The following is a 23,298-nucleotide window of genomic DNA, read 5'->3' as shown; positions in this document are numbered from 1 at the left end:
GAATAGCCACTTGGCTTTGCTTAATGACGCTGTGACTAATTCTACTATTTCCAGTCTAAATTATTTTCATTTTTAGTGTATCGCACAAAACTTTGTTCGCGGTACACTTGGATCACTTCGGTCTTGCAAATCAGTTTATTTTATTTTATTTGGTACCAAAGACATGCTACCTAAAATTTTAATACATATTATTACCGGAAGACCTATTCATAAAACTCAGACATAAAATATATGTCATATAATAAACTGTTCCTAATATAACACAGTGGCATATAATGACAATAATCTATCCATAAATCGAACTAAAACTAAGATCTTTATGCTATTCTTTCGCAGGTTTGGAACAAAGAATATACATCAGATACGTAAAATCATGTTATAGCAGAAAGTTATCTGATTATTAGAATCGACAGTAAATGCTCCTGGACTTTTCACTTTGGAGAAATATGTAACAAAATAAATCGTTTGCCTACTGAAGCATTAAAAAAAAATACTAGCGCATTAGTCTCGGAAGTTGTAAGCTTTTTGTATTTATTTTTTAATTTGAAACTGTTATGAGCAAAAATGTGTTTTGTTATTATGTTATTGTATTTTGTGTGATTTATCTCAATACATTATAATGATTTTAATGTTACGCGTATTTTAGTTAACAGAAGTAAAATCAGCAGCTACTTATATTAAGTTTTATTAGAGTTTGACCTATCTTTGTTGTCTTTATTTGGCACCTGACTCTGTTATCTGTGTGACTCACTTCGCTCACTTTTGTTTTATGTATGTTGAACAAACGTGCAGAGTTCATTTTAGTTGGTTGGTGCCTGTGTATGTTGTCCTTTTTGTTCCCAGGCTAGGAGCTTGTTACTTGATGTTGGCAAATATGTGCCAACCACTCAGAAGTAAGGATTACAAATGAAGTATCAGGAGATCAGCAGATACAAACCCTTAATATATAATGTGTATTTAGAACTATTATCTATAAAGTATATGTTAAACAGACTTTATTACCAAGCTCATGAATATTTATAATAAAAATACTCTACTATTATGCTTACACGACACTTAATCTAATTGTTAGTGGTAAATGTATAAGTTTGCTGTGTGATAATTAATGTTGATGAACGGAAACGGTTATGTTTTGTTGTGTTGTTTGTTCTTGCCGTTTTGAATAAACAATCGAGAACACCTAATACACTGCTAAGTAATAATTTGTAAAACATATTGTTAAGACATATATTCCACCCACGTAGGACCGAAAAGGGAGTTGATATTAGTAGTTACTAGGTTTACTGGCAGTTTTATGGAAATGTTGTCCCAATCGGGTCTCAGCCTGGAGCTAACTAATAGTTAATAACAATGGTATTAACTTCATTAAACAATCATTGTTATTATGTTAGTTAGTTAGATAGCTTGACCATACCTTCCCTGTGTATTGAATACATATATCCATTATTATAGATAGCACTCGCTTTCAGACTAATTTATATTCCGACGCTTCCGACCATTGTCCCCCGGTATCGAATTGAAATATGTTGTTTCGCATAAACGAATAATATGCGTATTTCCAGAGTGTGGACATTTGCATTGGATAGTTTGGTTTAATTTAACATGAACAATTAAAAAAGTAATTGGTAATAGCTGCCTTGAGATTAAAATAATAATATCAGAAAAATTGAGGATAGCGTCCATTTGCTCAACGACATTCATGGGACATAAAATTATGAAAGGTTTCTGACTTGTGGATGTGATTATGTTATAAAACTATAACTAAATCAGGATATTTTTTCAGAATATTTTTGGCTGTATTTTTATTTACCTACCACAATGTTATACCAAAGAATGTTAAAGTAATAACACAATGTCTATTTAATTTTCTGTTAAGTCACCCAATTAAACAGATGAGGGTAGAAATTATAAAGGGGCATTAGACGACTTCAAGTTGCTGTAATATTTAAGTATCCTGGTAATACAGGGTATCAACAAATGTTTCAATAAACCTACATTAAGAAGGAACCACTTTTTTATGTTAAAACGTCTAAAGGATAAGTTGGGCTTGAGCGATTCGGTTGAATTTTCGTCGTTAGCTACATTATTACCGCGACCGAGGGTCACGTAGCTTTCTACTCGTTCTATATTAAAAATTGCTTGCATTCTTCTTCCTCCGCTTTATTTTGCGGTGGAGTTTTATTTTTTTTTATTCCAAACATAGCTCTTCGCGTAACAAAGATATTAATTGAAATTTTTGATACTTTTTGCAGGAATATTTTTAGTTAAATTAGACACAGTCCAGTTCTCCTATGTATAGTTTTTTATTTATTTATTAAAAATGTGTATGTTGATAGTCAGACCATTATTGCGTAAATTATCTTAGTATTTAGTATTCATCCAGCAGCCTCCGCCTCAGCATTAAGGATGACTCACGCTAGACCGGGCCGTGCCCGGACCGGGGCGGGCCGGAGCGAGCCGACGCAGGAGCTGTCAGGAGCGCCACCGTGACCGGGCCGTTCCGGGGCCGAGGCGTCAGGGCCACCCGTTTATTACATTAACACTAGTGTTGTCCGAGCAATGTCCGAGCCTCAAGTGTTTACATGTAGGAACTCGAGTCCTTCGAGTCTGAATTTGATGGAGGCACAGCTCGTTTTTACAAGACTCTGCGCTTAAAAAACTTCTCCCGACTTCTGTCCTTTGTAGTCCTTTTTAAGAGCAACTCAAAAGGACTCGAGCCTCCAAATAAAGACTCCGTGAAAAAAATTATGGGTTATTCCTATATAACAGTAACGAAATTAAGCGTTATTTTATGATTTATGTACGTATCTAATCTACAAATTATACATAAAGACAATGCATTTCGATTTTTTTTTTGTAAAAAAACGAGAGTGTCTGAAAAGTACTCAAGTCTCTACAAGAGACTTTGGTCTCTATCTAGTTGAAAAGAACTCGAGTTTAAACTTAATTATAAGAGTCAGAAAATTGAGTAGTCTTCAAGCAGAGGATTCAAAGGATTCGAGTCCTACCCAGCCCTATCCGAGCCGACCGGGACGTCCGAGCTGACTGTTCATGACAAATGTCATAATAAATGTCAATCAGATTGAAAACAATGGTTCGATCGGAAGCAAGCGGATATGGAAGGAAATAATATAATCAAAATATTGGCCCTAACTGCCTTAATGACTGATTAAGAGGCTACTGCATACTCTAGGGCGTACATCCACGTCGACACGTTCGGAAAAATAAGAATAGGTACATACAACATGATGTAAAGAGCTTTATTTACATATGACTCAAGATTCTTTCGAAGCCGTCCACACGGCAGAATTAAACAACGTTTGGTAAAACAAAAACAAGATTTCAGAAACCAATATCCAGCATTCACCGTCTGGCTCTCTGCTTAAGGTAAGATATGGAAATACAGTGCATGTACCTATTAATAAATATGTATAATCATGTGCCGAAGTATATTAAGCTATTAAGAGGAAAGGGAATGACCGGTTCTCCATACAAACATAGTTCCCGTTTTCCTCACTGGATATTGATATTATGGAATATTTAGGTAGTCGTCAGCAAACTGTAGTGGTACCCAATGCATTTAGTTACATTCTACAAATGTAGATTTTTCAGCTTATCTGGTTCTGACATTATTTTCTCCCATCAATGCCACGTTCTTCAGTGTTCATGTGTTCAGTTCAGATATGTTCAATTTCAGGAACCCATGCATGAAAAACGAGTTTAAAAGAGGAGAAATTTCCAATGGCTGCGACAAAGTAACAAAAATTTAAAAAGTATCGGTATAAGATAATTATCTACAAGCTGTTTTCGGCCACAGCGAATACAGACCACCACTAAGAATGTCGGTGGTGCGCTCTCAATAAAATAAGTAAGTAAATAAAAACTATTAAGCTCGTTACACTAAGATAGAATTGTGTCGCTTACAAAAACTAAACTATCTACTTACTTACTTTCCTCTGGTGAGAAAGAAGCCAAGATGGCAAAAACGGAACCCTTACAGTTTCGTCATGTCCGTCCGTCTGTCTGCCTGTCTGTCTGTCTCTGTCTGTCTGCCTGTCCATATGTCACAGCTATTTTACTCAAAAAGTATAAGATAACGATTTGGAAATTAGGTATATTTTGTAAGTCGTGCAGAAGAAGATAATAATATAATTGATTTTAAATATGGGTTGCTAGTTTATATTTATTCATTAGCTTGCATTGCAATGGCACTTTAGGCTTAGCCTATAAGTACTAAGATTCTAATGCTTAGATCTAATATTTAAAAAAGTCCTTCTTTGGTCCGACTCTTAAATAATATGTTTGGACTCTTTTCTTATGCCTTTTTACATTTTACGACTTTTAAATATTTGACGCTGTCATGTTTTTCGAATAGTATAATAAACATGTCAAAAGAAAAAATAGTGATATTAAATTTGTAGAAAGATACTAAATGTATTTGAATATGCAAGAACACGTTGAATGCAGGTAATGTATCGTGTTACCCCGTGCGTCAAGGTATTGGCAAAAATAGGTATGATTATGGTGTAGTGCCGTTTGAATCTGCATAGGAACCCGCTTTCGCCTTTGTAATACCTATATATTAGTATGCATTGATACTGTTCTCTCCCCCAGGGTGTTTGTCTGTCTGTATTTTAGGATTTCTTTAGCTATCCAAAACATCATCATCATCATCATTAACTTAAGAGTTATTCTCTTGTCGGTGGAGTATCTTCCAGCTTTCCCTATCTTGCGCCAAAACATACGAACCCAAATTATTTCTCTGTTTTAAGGGTGAAACCCTGGTCGTGTGAAAAGATTTTATTTTCTTTGACAAATACAGCATTTGCATTAACTACACATAGATGAGGTGTTCCACGATTATGTGGCTTTCGAAATGCTTTTGTCTTGTAGGTATGACAACTTCCTGAATTAACTGCGTAAAGCTCGAGAAAATACTACCAATAGGCTAGGCTAGATGATAAGTTTTTTGTAAAGGATCAAATGTATATATCATATGGGACCCATGCAGGCATGCACCCATGATATTGAAGTAGGAGGATTGTTTTTAAAATATTTGTAAGTATATTGTATGTACGTAGGTTTGTCTGTAAGTATATTTTTTGGTTCTAGAAGTAATACCTAGTAACCTTAACAGTGATGTCATTCACGTTTTTTTTTTCAAGTAGGTACGTACTACTTGCATACGTGAGAAATAAGAAGACGAGTAAAATAAATTTAATATTACTGTACACATACGTATGTCCAAAGAAAGAGCGCTATGATAAGCAAAAGTTATTTTTTAGGGTTCCGTATCTCAAAAGGAAAACACGGAACCCTTAAAGGATCACTTCCGTCCATCTGTCTGCCCGTCTGCCCGTCTGTCCGTCCGTCCGTCCGTCCGTCCGTCCGTCCGTCCGTCCGTCTGTCCGTCCGTCCGTCTGTCCGTCTGCCCGTCCGGCCGTCTGTCTGTCGATACCCTTTATTTCGGGAACGGGTCCGTATTGAGTTGAAACCTTTTATATACTCCTAGACTTCGTAGCGTAGACCTACGGTCCTGTGAAGATAAATCAAATAGTAATAATTATTATGTATGTATGTATGTAATGTACCTACAGTATTTCCAAAAAACAGCGCTGTGTAAGGTTTCGGTGCTTAGGTACAGTCGCCATCAGATATATCGGAGCGGCCAAGGTGTTCACAATATCTGAACACGCACTCTAACGCCTTGACAATAAAGGCGTGCTCAGATATTTGTAAGCACCTTGGCCGCTCCGATATATTTGATGGCGACTGTATTATAATTTTATTGTTATGACATGAAGTATGGTAAATAATTTTGATGGTATATGTTTTGATTATTTTTACTTTTACTTATAGAGAGGAAGGAAGAGAAACTGCTCAAATTCCACACGGGCTAAGCCTTGGCCACAGCGAGTATAATCACTAGGTACACCTAGCTTATAAAAAAAAGTACCAAAGAGTGTATATATGCTCGCGATAGAATCAAAATAGGTATTGTGATACAATTAATTGTATTATGAACGATTTTTTTTTCATGTATGTAGGTACCATGGACATTCCTCGATGGCACCAAGTTGCAACCGGAAAGCGATGATCACTCGGCAAATCAAGACTATAGCAGCCACATCTAAGGAGATCATGAATACCTATTCAATAAATTTTTATTCTTTGCTGTTTGATATGTAATAATAAGTTTTTGGCAAAAATTTCATTTTTGGTACAAGCTTTTATCGTCGACTGTACTTTTCAGACAATTCTAAAAACCCCAAACACAATTAGGTTTCGTTGTTTTATCACAGAGTTCCTATGGCCACCTCCGGTCTCCATCATCAGATCAGCTCGATGACACCATAATATTGCATAGTCACCCGACTTATAATCGGAAATCGGAAAGTGGATCAAATTTAACTTGCAAGATTTGATTACAGACAGACAGACAGACAACGGTCAGGTGAAACTAAATAAAAGCTTGTAAAAATGCGGTATAATCCACGATTTCACAAGTCCACCCGCCATCCTGACGTCAGAATAGCGGGTGGACCTTTTTTGTTAAATATCTCGTTTCCGGGAGAAGTACACTGGATTCTATTAAAAGTACACTAAAGTACACCGAAGGTACAATATGGTTATAAATATTTCGTTCAAATTCGCTGAGGTCCACCCGCCATCCTGACGCTCACGGAATGGCCGTCCCTAGCAGAATTGTAATTTAAATTGTTGCACACGCAGTATACCCTGGTTTGATTCTTATACAGTCAGGGTTATAACCGCGAACCTCTTCATTAATTAATATATTTGCCTCTCTATCACTCTTATGATTATTTGCGCGAAAGAGAGGCACTTATATGATTATTTGGCATGGTTAGCGGTCCCCCTGACGCGTTCCACGTCTTTTACGATGGTATTCCATCTATCCAATTTCTTTGCCCAGTGTGTAAAGTCGGACCAAAAAAAGTCTGCAGCGGATTTGATAGCCCACGCAGTGCAAGTGTCATTTGTACGGCATAATTTCAAAGAAGTTTGACGTTTAAAATAAAACTTTAAGGCACTGGTCCCACCGCGAGCTAGTAAGCTATGAGCTATCGGCTATAAACACGAATAAAAGATAAGCACTCCCGTGTAAATAAAAGAGACACGGCGATATTTATAGTTACTCGCCCAGCGGTGAGCTATAAATATCGCCGTGTCTCTTTTATTTACACGGGAGTGCTTATCATTTGTTCGTGTTTATAGCCGATAGCTCATAGCTTACTAGCTCGCTGTGGGACCAGTGCCTCACTGCGTGGGCTATCAAATATGCTGCAGACTATTATTCTTGGTCTGACTTTCTATTAAGTCTCACATCAGAGAGTGAGACGCAATGACATTGGACAAATAAATTGGATAGGACGGTGGAATACCACCCTTAGTCATTGTCATTTATATAAGAACAATAAAATATACGAAGAGTTGTATTGTATTATTTCAGTAGTTAGTGCCTTTGGGTAATTTTAGGCAGGAAATAAGGAATATTACGGAACATTCTGCGTATGGGGCGTTACTCTCACTAACCCCAGGACCTACTGCGAAACACGAAAACCAACATTTCGGTTTCTGCCTCTCTATCACTCGATATCTGCTTCTCTTCATATCGATAGAGGCAATCACTCGATATCTGCTTCCCTGCATATCGACAGGCAATCACTCGATATCTGCTGCTCTTATCGACAGAGGCAGATAACGAAATTTTGATTATCGCGTTTTGCGGTAAGCCATTTGTAAACAAGTCACCTGGATGCAAAGAGTAAAGTAAGTATGAGGTAAGTATGCATCAATATCATGGTGAAAAGTTGACATTAAAACTGTTTAGCCCGCTCCACACTTGTGTGCGAATCGCAGCGCGAAGCCAAGATTCGCGCACGAGTGTGGAGTGGGCTTTTAAGGCATAGTTATGATGTAAATTTGTACTCTGTGCAGGCAGAGAAGATCAGTTGAACTCTAAATGAATGAATAAAAATGGTTATTATAGTTTGTCAAAGGACTGTCTCATTTCAAACATAGATAGAGAGAATCATGCTATCTTGGTCTTACACTAGTACTAACACCCAAAAGAAAAGGATGAGTATAGTTTTTTTGTTCTTATTTACTGACAAATTTGGTTTGACCAGCTATAAATACGGTATTGTCATATATATATTTCTATGAACTTCGTACGATATAAAAAAGTATCTAAGTAATAAGTTACTTCTACACTCCATATAATAAGTGGTAATGTGAGAAAAAACTATATAGTATCTTAATATTCATTATAAACCTACATGCTCATTATTGAATCATTTTTACAAGCAGTAACATCAATAGATGTCTCATTTAATATAATCCGACTAAATTACATTTCAGCAACACTTCCATATTTCACAAAATAAATCAAGACATTATCCAACCTATATAATCTTGACGTATATTATATCAAAGACGGCTGTACCTAATATAAACCGACCAAGTAACGAATTAGCTATACCATCATATTTAACAAACAAATTTATGACGTTTTGCAACCTTCTTATTTTGGCAAATATATTCCGACACAGGGGTGGTATTCCATCTGTCCAATCTTGGTCCAATGTGTATTTGCGTCTCACATTTTGCTTAATGAGAGAGTCAGACGCAATGCATATTGGACAAAGATCTTAAACAAGTAGAATACCACCCGAAGAGAAAAATAGGTTGTCAGGAGGCTCCGGGACGTGACCGGGCCGGGCCCGCACCGTGCCACGCCCGAGCCCCGGTGATCACGTGATGCTTTCCATAGAAAACGACGCTCCGGAAGCTCCGGCCCGGCCACGGCCCGGTCTAGCGTGAGTCATCCTTTAAACTCCGCGAATCTAAATAATTATCATTTAATACTTTTCTGAAGTTTATTCAATTGAAAAGACTGTCTACTAAAGATAAGTAATTTATTTCATGTAAGCACAAAAGAAATGTGTCTTGGTACCTATCAGCTTTTAATACGTGTCCTACTTGTGATAAATAGTACCATACGTAGTCGATATTACCATTAACGACTACAAAGTTTGGATCATAAAGATAACATTCAAAGTGTATAAATCTCAGTACAAAAGCTATTAGCAGACTTTAAAGTACTTTGCGTTTAAAACGACAACAAAAAATTATCGGAGGCTGCGGCCGGACAGAGGGACACACCCATTCCATGTCCGCGCGGTCGCCCCGTCGCTTGTCAGTCCTGTATTACCTAATTTAATTTGTTCTCGCCACAATTTATAGCCGCAGAAGAGCAGGGCCCCCGCCGCTGGTTAGTAATGTCTGCCAACGTTTTATGTCGCGAGTCTGATTGAAACAGTTATGTTTACGTCCTATTTTCAGATCATTCAGATCATTTACTCTTTTGACAAACAGATCAAACATTGAACAACATGCTTATTTTCCGTTTCCGACCAGAGATTTTCAAATTGCCCTGAATTACGAATGACAGCCGAATGACTTATGCCTAAAAAATACAAAGAGTTATATTTTCATAAACTAGAGGCCGGAACCTATATTCCGGTGTTACCTTATCATCATGATTCATGACAATAATCGTCTATCCAACCTAACGTTAGATTGCTCGCAATTTATCACGTACATAACATACCTTGACTCTCGACTCGACTCGGGAAATGATTTCGAGATTCACTAGCTATGTGACGTTCCACGGCAAAAGGTACCTTATGGCGGCTGGCGCTGCGATTCGGGAAATGAATTAGAGATTCAATAGATATAAAATCGTAAAAATATTCTATCTTTACTATATCGTATTCTCTAATTCATTTTCCAAGCTCCGTCTATCATGACGCAGCTTGGCTATGATATAGTAAGCCGTGGCTGTAGCTTCTCAATATCTGTACCTATGCCCCTTATGCCCGGCTAAGGTTAAGTTTGCACTTGCCTCGTGCGTACTGTCAGATCTGACCACGGAAGCTGCTCGGACAGGATACGGCCTTACACCACATTATATCTCATATATTTTATTGCTATTAGTTTGACTCGAGAACTTTATGAATACCCGATGCAGGCAACTGTTGCAGGCGAAGTGCAAACTTGTAATCCGCGTCGGAAGTTATTGCTTAATCGTTTCTCCCTATTCGAGCCGAAACTATTTAAGTGATATTTAACATTACGGATAATACATTTTGTTTTTTGTTACTTTGATGTAGTAAGTAGAATGTATATAAATGATAATGTATGTCATCAATAATAAATAGCCAATAAATCGCTTTTTGTACGATAAGTTTTTCTTTTGTGCAATAAAGTATGCAATAAAGATTTGAAATTAAATCTTAATAAATACTTACCATGATAATTATTTTCTAAGGGATCAACAAGGAAGGAAGGTATAAGGGGGGGACTTTAATGAGTTAAAAAAACTTATCATCTAAATACACAGGTACGCTCTTTTGCTTGTTTGCCTCTTTGTATTGTATAAAACCTAAGCAAGATGTTATGTTGAATATGTTGATATATTATTATTATTGCGAGTTGGACCACGCACTTGGCCAGTTTTTTATTTCCTTGCAAATTGAATTCTACATAATATAATTGACGTTGCCAAACGATCGTTTCAATTAATAAAGTTGTCAGGCAATAAACAAAAGAGGGCGGCACCGGCGCCGGGCGGACAGAGGTGTCAGTTGCACCGTTCGGCCACAGATTTGTGGTCAATTCACAAACACGGCCGGCCTCATCTTGCTTGTGATCTAGACATCTTCGGCAACACGATGGTTATTAATGGCTTTGTTGAACCAGCGTTCTATTTGAAGCTACAGTTATAAACATTTTTTAATTAAGGACTTCAACAAAGGAGATTATCGACTCTGCTATTTCCCAAGTCATTTAGACAAAGGGTTTTTTTCTCTAAAGGAGCAATATACTTAAAAACCTAAATAGGTAATTAATTATAGGCGTTCCTAAAATTTTCTCCTTTTTTCTGTAGGAATATCCTCATCTCTATAGTATCTCAGCACCAGATCCATCCATTGTATCAAATTTTATGACAATGGGGTACTCTTTCAAACAAAACCATAATTTTTCTAATCAGTATAACCATGTTGATGGAGTAATCGTGGAACATACACGATAATCGTGTAATGATAAAACAATGGATGGATCTGGTGCTGAGATAATATAGAGATGAGGGTATTCCTACTGAAAAAAGGAGAAAATTGTAGGAACGCCTATAATTAATTACCTATTTAGATTTTTAGGTATACTTATAGTGACTCGTGCATTTGCTTATAACTATTAGCATCTTAAGGTGCTTTAAAATTTTATATTTCATTTTGAATTTAATATCATGCTGGTCTGACATTAGTCGATGGACAAAAAGTATTCATTAGCAATTCAGTATGTAAGGCAAGCAAGGCCTTGATACGAGTATAGTTATGGGCAATCTGGCATACACAATTGAGATGAATTCCTGTTATCCCTCATAAACAATTGTACCTAAATGTTTGTCTGTTTAGTAAAGGTCATTCTTAGCCAGCACAGTGGATGGTATTGTTGATTTACGAACTAGAGTCTCGTATATACAGCAAAAAACCTCAATTATGCAGAGTTCCGTCTATGTCTTTGAGCAAACGACAATGAGAGTTCTGACAAAAGAATAAACAGAATAAAACCATTGTTATCATCAATTTTGATTCGTACGAATGTTTTAGCCTGCGAGTAAATATTGTCAGCGTAGCCTAAAGCAATTTGAAGCGGGCGAGCCAGCGGTCTTTGTTGCATATCCGCGGTAATAGAATTTGGTCCGCTTTTTGCGCGGTGTCGCTAGCTGTAGCTAGGTATTGCTTTGTAATGCCGGCTCGGTTGCGTCCATAACTGCATCTAAATTTGCCAACGTTCTGTATCTGGTTGGTTATAAAATAGCCAATTATTGTGTAAACCTTGACGTCACTTCTGTTTATAATTTTAATTTTTTTTTTATGATCATGATTCAACAATAGGTGCTCACTATTAAGTAACATACATGACATGTGGTCGCATAGATGGTATTGTTTGGTAAATTAGAAAATAATGGTTCCATTTCAATTAAAAATACGAAACATTATGGTATTTCATGCTTATTTACTGTCGACTCGTACGGTCATCTCAACAAAACCAAGCTCGTTTACTGATCTATCTTAGGACTGGGTGCAAATGTTTAATTTGGCTTCCAAGACTAGACCCACATATTTTAACTAACATGGCAAGTTAAATAAAAGGTAATAATAGTTTTTAACCAAACAAATTCCGCTAAATCTCTAGTAGTGCACGTTAAGAGCTTCTCAAACATTGTTAGCCCACCATTTACCAGTGCAGGTGGTGTGGCGCTGATTGCTTTTTTTAAATTGCACCGCTAAAGTTCACCCAAAATACGATCAGGATAAAAACAGCTTGGTCATATATTTTTTTAATACTTACTACTTATCCTAAGATCATGCGAAATAACAGATATAATTAGGTACTACTTAAATAGCTCGTCAGTCATGACAATAATTTTCCTATTTTCCTGAACTTATCGAAAGATGGTATAGTATTATAATCGCAAGTAAATTATTTCAGGGGTTTGTTAGTGTGCAAAGTTGTTATAAATAATATTTACTTTATACATAGTACGGCTACCACCAGTTTGGCACTTACATATTCGCTAGCGCGTGTGTAATTAACTTTCTATGGATCTCACACACAAATATGTATATTATGTACACACAAATATGCGAGTACGAGCGAGATGTATAGAAAGTATGTTACGCAAAAGTTAGCGAATATATAAGTTTGACACTGCTAAGACAGTCGTGCTAATCACCAGTCGTGCTCCTCCGTTTACGTGACTACTTAACAAGATAGTTATTTTTAATAGCCTCATTGCACTGACTTAATCCAGCGATACAGGCATAAACTGCATGATTAGCTCGCTGGAAAAATGTGCTTAAAGACCGCATTGCGAAAAAGTTTTGTTCGTTTTGTCGGGATTTGGTCGGCCGGCGGGCAGCTGTGGCCGCGCCGCCCGTTCACACATGTCGCGGTGCGGCCGGCAACAAGCGTCGTAAATCCATTCCTAACTCGACTTTAGTGGCCACTTGGTCAGAGGTCTCCTGCACTCGCTAGTCGCTGCAAACGCATTTTGCTGCCGCGGAATATTGGCCGCTTTCATATAGGTATGCCAGTCCGTGTAGGTGTTATATTGATTTGCAGGTTTCATTTGTTTCTTTACTACAACACCGTGTAATCCGTGTGAATTCAAATAGCTCCCGTGTTCGGTCTAATTGTGTTTTGAAAAACAAATTATAGCATTTAATGAATGTAGTATGATATCTTTGGTTATGGTGTTTGACGCACACTAGTGTCCCATCCCCTCCCCCTGACGTAACCCCCCCTTTAAGTATACCATACTAAATACATTCATTGAATGAAGGCTATAATTTGTTTGTCTTTCCCATACATTAGAACATAACTTGACCGAATCATGTCGATTGGAATTTCTTTAACAAGAAAATGCCACCTTATAATTTAAACTTGTCCGCCTTATTATAGTAACATTCCATTTCTGACCGCAGCTGTACTACTGTTACAAACGCGTCGGTGTTATTGTCAATTTCCATAGTAAAATGAGCAGTAGTGCAGCTGTCGTTGGAAATGGACTGTCACCTTTATTATCCTTCACTCCGCGTCACAAGTGCTTTTGTTCATCTGTCACCCGAGCACTAAATAAGCAACTTTTATCCTCGGAGCGCCACTTTAATGAAAAATAATGAAGTTTCCTACCCCAGTTGGTTCTGTGAGTTTAAGTATGCTTATTTGTATTACTTAGCACGTGTTTTTATTCGCTTAACTAATTATTTTTCACTCGTATCCATTGTCATTTCGTTCGCGTTGACAGGAATGCTCTCATGAATGTTTGATAAAATATGTGTAAATTGAGTAACTCAAAGCAGTAATTAATAGGCCAAAAACTCTGAGTCTGTTTTATATTCAGATCAGCTTGTTAGTTTGTCAATATGCCAACACATGTTTAATGATGTAATGTAATTCTTTTTAAAATTAAAATCAAAGGTAGGTAACAGTAGAGGCTTAGGGATATTGACAGCCGTCGTGATCAGTACGAGATACAAATAAGTCCCACATTATGGACTCAAATCATCAATGAATAAAGTACATTAAACTGTCAAAACTTTAAGAAATGCAAAGCTTAATTTAAAATGTCACAACTTCTCAGCGAAGAGTGCAGCGATAAACCGATGAAGGGGCGATAGGCGGTCACTTCCGCCGACCCTTACGTACAGATCACTTACACACTGGAAGGACCATGTTAGATACAACTTGCGGTTACCACGTGTTGGCACGTTTATTGTAATTTGGTGTTAAAGCGACTGCTCATTTTATAGTCTATAACTTTAGGTATTTAAATAAAACTAAACAAACAATTATATTAAATATATTAAGAACGGGTCACTCACGTATTTTAAGTCGAAAAACGCTCGACATGTTTCACTCCGTACCGAGGAGTGTCGTGAGTGACCCGTTCTTAATATATTTAATATGTCTGTGTCTCACGGAAGTTTTGTTATTAAACAAACAATTTGTAAATTTTCGGTTAGTTATAACATTTATTAGTTAACCGACCACCAAATACCAAACTGCCTGGATCAGCCACTGAACGACCTAACTTTAACCTACATTATTTAATCATGTAATGTTTTCATTTACCCTCAACTGGCTTAAGAAGCAATTTAAGGGTAGTTTTTGTTTACTTTTATTTAAATACCTAAAGATAGAGTTTTTTATAGTTGTGTCCACATTTAGGAACTGCAGCTCAAGTAAAAAATTTGAACAAAAATCAGGGATCAACACAGATAACTTGAAAGGTGTGACATGCAACTGTATGGCCCGGCTCGCGGGGTGCTTATTTGTTACTCCATATTTAATTGTTTTATAACGCTGAGTCTTTGGGGGGCAGTCTTTGCCGTTACACCATCGCGCGGCCATATTTAACGCTGTCATCTTGTCGGAGCATTAATGGGCCTCTTAATAAGCGCCAACATCGGCGCCGTATAATCAAAGTCGCGATAAATCGCGTCGAAATGAAAAACGGTCATGAAATAATCGCATATTTTTCCCTTTAAATACAACCATAAAAACGCCATAACTTGTAAGCAAGCACTAGCCCCTGCGGCCTGTCAAACAAGATAGTAGGAGCGTGAATAACGGGCCTTTTAATGAGTACTTTAACGCTTTCAATGTGCTTTATGAATAATGAAATTAGTTGGTTATTCCGCTCTTGAGTTTCGTGTCTGGGACTAAATTAATAAGGATTATTAAGAGTTACGCGGAGCTCGTAAACATATAGTTGCGCTGTGATGACGTCGAGTTTGATATAAGTGGCTTATAAATTAATAGATGGAGTTAGTGCGTCCCCAGTGCTTAGCATCGTCATACCGCGATGTCGCTAAACGACTTGATTCTGGGTTTCTGTGGAACCGACTAAATAATTTAAAGCTAATCTTGTATTCGTACCGTGTTTCATAAAGGTGAAAATATTATTTGCCTTATATTAGCTGCTTTCAAAACACGCACTACATATTTCTGGCCATAATTCCAAATATTATTTGTTACATAAAGCTATATTAGTAATCTTTAGCTCGAGAAATAACAATCGCTTCCAATAAACTCAAAAACAATAAAAAGGAAGTACATTTAGTTTGTACAAAAGTTGAATACTGCTCAGCTGCCAACATAATAAAGTAAAAAGCTGTTTTAAGTTAAACGCCTTTTTTCCTAGTTAAACTTGTTCTGCTAAATGCCTCGCCTCAAAAGCGTTTTTGCTGGTTGAAATTAGTTTCCCTAAACACCTACCTTGCATCATTTGATTTTTCCTGGTTAACCTTCTTACTCCCAGAAGCAATTGTTCTGTTTTCGAGTTTGGAGCCTCTTTTTTATTCATTTTTTCAAAAACTTTCATTTTATTTATTAATTTATATGAGCCAAGAGTGTCCCACTGCTGGGCAAAGTCTTCTCCCTCCCTTTCCACGTATCCCGGTTTTGACGCTTTCATAAGTTAAAAATATCCTAAAATGGTTAAACGCATTTTTACTACAACCAGTTTTGACTGAAGTATAACCTAGTAACTTGGCGAAAAACTGCAATCCGCATTGTTATAAAAACATTACCGTTCTCTCTGGTCCAGTAGTTGATGGCTTTAGGAGACGCTTCCACGTGACATTGGAGAGTGACGTCTGTGCTGGACGGCGCACCGACCAACTGGTTTGGCACTTGCACCAGCGGGTGAACTGAGAACAAACATAACACATGCCAATCAATGCACAAGACATCACACGTGCAAAAACTTGTGTTTCTCTAATGAACATATGCTAAAAATAATTATGGTACCGACACAGACGTAGGCAAATCAATGGTGGAAGATACTATTCCTTTATATCAATATTTTGTAGAAAAAAAGTTAGAGTCAAATTACTAAAGCACGAATCATTATTGTAGATATTGGTATGTACTAACTGTGTAAGGTAAGTACTATAATTACTATGAACAGCAAGCTACAACTTTTGCAACTGTGTGTACTTTTCAGAATATGTTATGTGGGTAAGAATGTAGCTGTGTAGCTTAAAAATTATTAAATATTATATAAAATTAAAAAGTAAAAAAATAAGACCATAAAATATAAAATGGCTGACGAAATTCCAGTACCTAAGCCGATCGAGTAACTCACTCGTCTAGCCCAATTTCGACAACAAACTACTAACGAATCCGCAGTCCACAGGCGCGTTTGAGCTGCTCTCTAATTTGACTTGTTTTTACTGCATGGGAATTGCATATAAATACAGTTCTCCTTGTACTTCTATGTATTTTACTTATAATTCATAACATCACTCACAGCTGAGCAAAACTCGTCATGAAATCTTATTAAAGTGACATTAAAATAAACACTTAAGCGTTTTAGCCTTGTTCAAAATTTAAACAGTGGTCAACGCTAAAAAACTATAAGTACGCAGATTTAGGGAAATAAGCACTGAAACCAAAAGTCGTCAATAGTAACCAGCACGGCATGCACATCACATTAGCTGCTCGCAATGTTTGCTATATCCAAACTACCCGCGTTCCACCACTTTGGCGCTAAAACTCCGCAACTGTCAGATGTTGACTCTGAATATTATCCAGCTACTCTGCTACTTGTATTTGCTAAGCAAACCGAACTAAGTTACTTGCTGCTCGCAATTAAAATTATGTTGGTGACGATTACCGGTGGATTACCGGTTTTGTTTATAGAATTATGGCTTTATGGCCATTAAAGTTACATAATAAAATATGATTAAATTAATCAATTAAAGTTAATTACCAAAAACACACTTAAAAAAATATTAATTTTACACTTAACCTAAAATAATCCCCCTGCATCGTACCTGGCTCAAAGGTCCCCATAATGCCTGCAGCATTCTCCCGGTGAACTGCTATGGAGACCTCAAGTACGACCCATAACGAGGATCACCACCCCCATTATGGCCGATTATACCGGCCATTATGGCCGATTATATCAATATTTAAAATTGAAAGCTTTAATATTAAATTGAATTGAGTGTCTATGAGTTACTATTAGAGTTATAGAAACTACAAAAAAAAAAAACAAAAAACATGTGTTACAACGCGGAAATAGTTTGACAAATGATAATAAAAGTTTTCTTAAACTTTTACGATTGTTCGTAGCACTTCAAGTTTAAAAGTTGGCATGATCAAAGAAAGCGCCGCTAAATGCCGACAAAAGAAAAACGTTGCTCTCGAAAGAGAACGGATTATTTCACAAACTGTAAACAAACGTACAAAAAACATTCACAAAAGTCCGCTGTGGGGGTAAATTAAGGAAAACGGAATTTTCTTCCGCCTCCAGATCGGAGCTTATTTGCGGTTATGCTCTTTGACCGTCGTTAAGTTCCTTTGGACGGCTTTTACGAGTTTAAGTGGCCAATTTAGCGAACAAAATCTGAACGATCGGAATTTTTGTTCTAATTAATAACTTAAAGAGGCAACAAGGGCAGCCTTTTGCTTATTAAACGAAGCGGAATAATGACTCGTAGAGATGTTAATGTAATTGATACTGCTAAACTCCTCCAGCGAGCTATACGGTTGTGGATTAGTGTCAGTGATTAAGCAATATCCGAGCCTTAATATGTATAGGAATCCTCGGCAGCAATCAAAAGTTGTACGAAGTTTTCTGGGGAAGGATTTCGCGCGGAATTCTTGAAGTGACAGTTTGATTAGCTGGGCGGCGTGGCGTACAAGCCTCTAGCTGGATCGCGATTTCTTAGTCCAGGTATCCTGTTTTTGTAATTCTCGGTATTCACTCTGTTCGCTTTAAGAAAAAGAAATTAAAACCAAATTTAATCTCTGTCACTTTTTATTATTTATTAATTAAAAACTTACACATAAGTTAACAGTATAGCACCAAAGCACTTACGCGGTATATACATTTAAGATTCAAAATTGGAAGAACAAACATTGCAACATTTAGCCGTCTAGTCACTTTCCTTATCAATTGTGAAATTATATCATTTAGCAACGAATAATATAGGTTATAAGTCTTCGAAGCTAAGATACTTACTCCAAGAAATGATTTGATCTCATTTCGTCACCGAACGCAGTGCATTTCGCTCGCACCAAAATATTAATAAGTATGAGAAAGATGTGGTCTGATTAATGTAAACAATAGATTTTATTGTCATTTTTTTGTATCTCAGCTTTTTTGAAACCGATTGCGTAATTGAGTGCGATTTGTGCCGGTTTATTTGTTTGTTTTAACTCGATTTACCTTCTGTCAGTGCCAGTGAGACAAGTGAAAGATACTCGTCGCATTACGAGGCACTTGTTACAAATGAATTGCATCACTCTTGCCTTTTCTGTGAAACTTCCCGCTCAACCACAATTTAGAAAGGTTTTTACTTTACTTTTGCTAGGAAAGATAAAAGCATGCATTTTTTTTAATTAAACTTGCTGGCTCATTTTGACTTTTTCGCTGATTTGTGTAGGTATACCTGTAATATATAATATTTATAGCAAAATCAGCTTCCCAGATTTAAACGACTGAAGAGGAAGATCAGCAGTGTACGAGAACATCAACATCGAGACGAAGTTGACTCGAAAGAACATGTACGATAAAATTATTCAGATTTATTAAGTGTTTAAAAAACCAAAGTTCTCACGTAAAAGTAGGTATGTCTTGAAAATTACATTATGCAAGGCCCTAATGTTTGAGAGTCTTATCTCAATAGTTTAAAAACTTTAGTAGTAGCGTAGTAGGTACAAGATGGCAACGTTTACATGGAATATTTATGTTCTTGGATTTTTACATATTGTTATATAATTAATTAACTACCTGATAAGTACATGAAAACTTATGGGTTAGAAAGAAGGATTTATTAGGTTAGGTACCTATATCAAATTATATTTTTTATACCACGCCGGTGGCAAACAAGCCTACCGCCCGCCTGATGGTAGTCAGCCACCGTAGTCTATGAGCTCTTGCAATTCCAGGAGGTGTTACATGCGCGTTGCCGACCGTAAAATTCCGCACCCTCGTTGAGCTTTGGCAACAACCTTACTCACCGGCAGGACCACAACACAATGAGTAAAATTACTTTGGGTCAAACTGCGAATTAATGAGCTGAAATATACATTAGAAAATTTAGAAACTTTGAATAAGGATGGAAGAGATTGCGTAGGCGTAGCTAAGCAGTAGCTGTAGCCACACCGGCGTATCAACTCCGCAGTAGCACAGAATGAATAATAGCACTAGGTATACAGAAGATTCACTCTCTAACAAAACGCATCTATTACGACAGATATGACCGCTAGGTGGCGCAAGCGCGAGTAGGCGTCCGTCCCATAGCGGTACGCGGCAACTACTATGGCTAGACACCAAAATTAGTGTGCGCTGCAGCGACGCGACGAAGACGCGGAGTGAGCCATGCCTGGCAGTAGTAACACCGCAACAGTAACGCTCTTGCAGTCGTAAACCGAATGTCAGCTCAAGTCTAGGTAATATGTTTGAATACATTTACATACATAAATATCTATCATAGATCTCGTCTCAAGTAGCCGGTTTAATATACTATAAAGGGAAAATAATAATACCTATTGTAATGCAATCTGACGTAACGTATCAACACCAGAGATGTGAAATATGCTCCGTGTATTATTATCAGCATGTGATACCAATATTATATAAACGCACTATGGATGTAGATGTAAATCTTCAGACAGAGAGAGTCATAGCAGACACCAGTGACGGTACTTTCTTTGATTTACATAATAACTATGGGTTATCAGAGATAGAATTAGACCAAGAAAAGCCTGCAGTGACTTTGATAGCACACGCAGTGCAAGTGTTATTTTAAGACGAAACAGGAGCTGAGTTTTAAATATTTTAGGTAATTATACCCGTCTCGCTCGTAAGGCGAAAAATCCTGCGTTAAAAATCTCAAAAATCGAGCTTTCGTACTCGACTGTTTCCTCCTCCAAAACTTAACCAATCGTAACCAAATTTAGAAATCTAAATGATTATGAAATTATCTGTGTCGGACCGTTTTGTTTTATTGGCTAATTGATACCAGTTTTGAATACTACGCCTCTCATTGCGGCATAGTCAATGAGGTCATTTTGCCAATTTTTGAAGGGCTCTAGAGCGCCTTAACCCTTATCTTGGCATCGTAACACCCGTGATACATGGAACTTTAAAAAATCTAGCAGGTTCACTTTATTACCTAACAAAATAATTCTGCCATCAATATGTCGAGCTACCCTCCTTTCATATAGAAAAAAATAATGGACACAGGTGTCATTGTAAATTAATTAGTAATAATCAACATGGCGCCACGGAAACAACAGATTTCGCTTCGCACTGGAAGTTTTGCATTTATTTCTCAGATAAGTATATATTTTTCCATAATCTACAGTTTGATGCATTTACTATCTGTCAGTGCATACATATTTACAATGCGTTCGAATTTAAAAACATTTAATACACAGAACCTTAAATGAAACTGTTATGTATTATATTTGATACATTGCCAAGAACTCAGAAATGTACATATAGAAAGGATTGTATTACATTTAATACATTGCCAAGTTGTCTTCATAATTGTTTTACACGTTTTTTTAATTATTTTATATTTGTGGGGTTACAAAACATGTTTCAAGTATTTAATGTTAGTTGTCATATTATTTAATTGTTGAACTTTGATTTTTTTAAAGTACTAAATGTTATTTAACTGTATAATTCGTACGCTGTAGCATTATTGCTACGCCGTAGCCCGTAGCACGGAAAAATATATGTATGGGAAAAATGCCCCCAAAGTAAAAAAATATATATTATTTTTGACTTATAATTATTTGTTTACTTTTCATATTTCACTCAACTTTTTGCTGACGACTTTTTTGAAACTTTACGGGATCAAATTTTCCGCCCATGTGATCAGGTATTCGTAGATATAATTCATTTTTACATGTGTAATAGTCATCTGATGCTTTAGATTGCGTTTAATTGGCAATAAATGATAATTTATGTTGCATTACATGTTTTATTTTGATTAAAATACACATTTTTCTTCTAAAAAGTAGGCAACTATTTTGTCGAGGGATTGGCATTGTATCAAATATGATACATATGATTTTCCGAAAATGGAAAAACCTGGATTTTTTCCCTTATTTTTTAATAGTCTAGTATGCTCAATAGGTGACGAAAAACTAAAAAAATGTTTATATTTAAGATATTTTGAGCCTTGCCAAGATAAGGGTTAAAAACAAAAATATCAAAAAAAGCAAAACGGTCCGACTCTGACACAGATATTGACAATATTAATCTGTGTTGAAAAAATCATTGCTTTAGCATCAAAACCCACGGAGGAAACAGTCGAGTACGTTTGTATGGAGAAATGACCACTCCTGTTGGCTTTTAAACGTCAAACTTCTATATGATGACGTATAAATGACATTTGCACTGCGAGTGCGTATGGTGTGCGTGTGGAGTGGTATGGAGTAGTATGGAGTGGTATGGTACTGTATCTAGAACCGTAACACTTGGAACGCTTTTAGTAGTGATGATTTTGCGTCTGTAGGTAATAAAGCTTGTTAGGGTTCCGTACCCAAAGGGTAAAACGGGACCCTATTACTAAGACTTCGCTGTCCGTCCGTCTGTCTGTCACCAGGCTGTATCTCACGAACCGTGATAGCTAGACAGTTGAAATTTTCACAGATGATGTATTTCTGTTGCCGCTATAACAACAAATACTAAAAACAGAATAAAATAAAGATTTAAGTGGGACTCCCATACAGCAAACGTGATTTTTGACCAAAGTTAAGCAACGTCGGGCGTGGTCAGTACTTGGATGGGTGACCGTTTTCTTTTTCCATTTTTTTCCATTTTTTTTTGCTTTATGGTACGGAACCCTTCGTGCGCGAGTCCGACTCGCACTTGTTTTTCTACACCTCAGTGAATGAGACGTCGAGTTGAAATATTTCTATACCTACTGGTTCGCCAGAGTCAATTGCTTGATAAGCAATGGCAATAAAAATTCAGGTCTGTGAATTCCCGCTGTTATTATTCGTTTCGGGGGAGGAAATTTAAATTAAATATTTGAGAGCGTTAATTTTGTCTCCTCATCGAGGCTTGCGACGCATTCTTTGTGAAGTAATTAAACTGAGTGGAAGGGTTCCAGCAGTAGTTTGTTTGTTCACTTGAAATTGCGTTTCCTATGAAGTGTTCTGGGTTGGCTTCAAGTCGTTACATTGTCTGTCGTCATAGAATTTGCGAAGTTAGTTATGAGAGTATAACTGCGCTTTTGGTGCTGGTGTTATGGTGACCTTTGTGTGTGCATTTCAGTAGTGGAAACGCAATAAACTAGTATATATTAACTACAAATTATGTGGCCATCTCTACTAGTACGTCAGAATAGTATTTTATGGTTCAAATACATAAGTATAATAAATAAACGTGTGTGTATAGAATAATTTACTACGTGTTTTGCCCACGCATCGCATGGAACATACACTTAAATCTCACTCATGTTTTTTTTTTACTTTTATGAGACATGAAATAATACGTAACTAACTCGTATTATATTACTTATACAATGTTCTCAATAAATAAGATATTCTAACTAAATGCAACATTGTTTTCTAAAATGCCAGCAAACCCGCAAGATATACAAAATTACAAATCTAAAAATCTCAATTATGAATTCCAGCCGGCTTTAGGTTTTAGTATAAAAGTTTTAC

General features: G+C 36.8%; 1 protein-coding gene across 1 annotated transcript in view; it reads right to left on the bottom strand.

The window, feature by feature from the left end:
* Positions 1-23,298, bottom strand: part of LOC134680093 (lachesin-like) — a 110,434-nt gene that overhangs the window by 4,452 nt on the left and 82,684 nt on the right. Inside the window, exon 7 of the mRNA XM_063539133.1 lies at positions 16,188-16,307. Coding sequence (XP_063395203.1) covers positions 16,188-16,307 — 120 coding nt within the window. The remainder of the gene's footprint in view (positions 1-16,187; positions 16,308-23,298) is intronic.

This window comes from Cydia fagiglandana, chromosome 3 (assembly GCF_963556715.1).
Source record: "Cydia fagiglandana chromosome 3, ilCydFagi1.1, whole genome shotgun sequence".
NCBI lineage: Eukaryota > Metazoa > Arthropoda > Insecta > Lepidoptera > Tortricidae > Cydia > Cydia fagiglandana.
The sequence above is the reverse complement of the archived record's forward strand: the minus strand, read 5'-3'. Positions and strand labels throughout refer to the sequence as shown.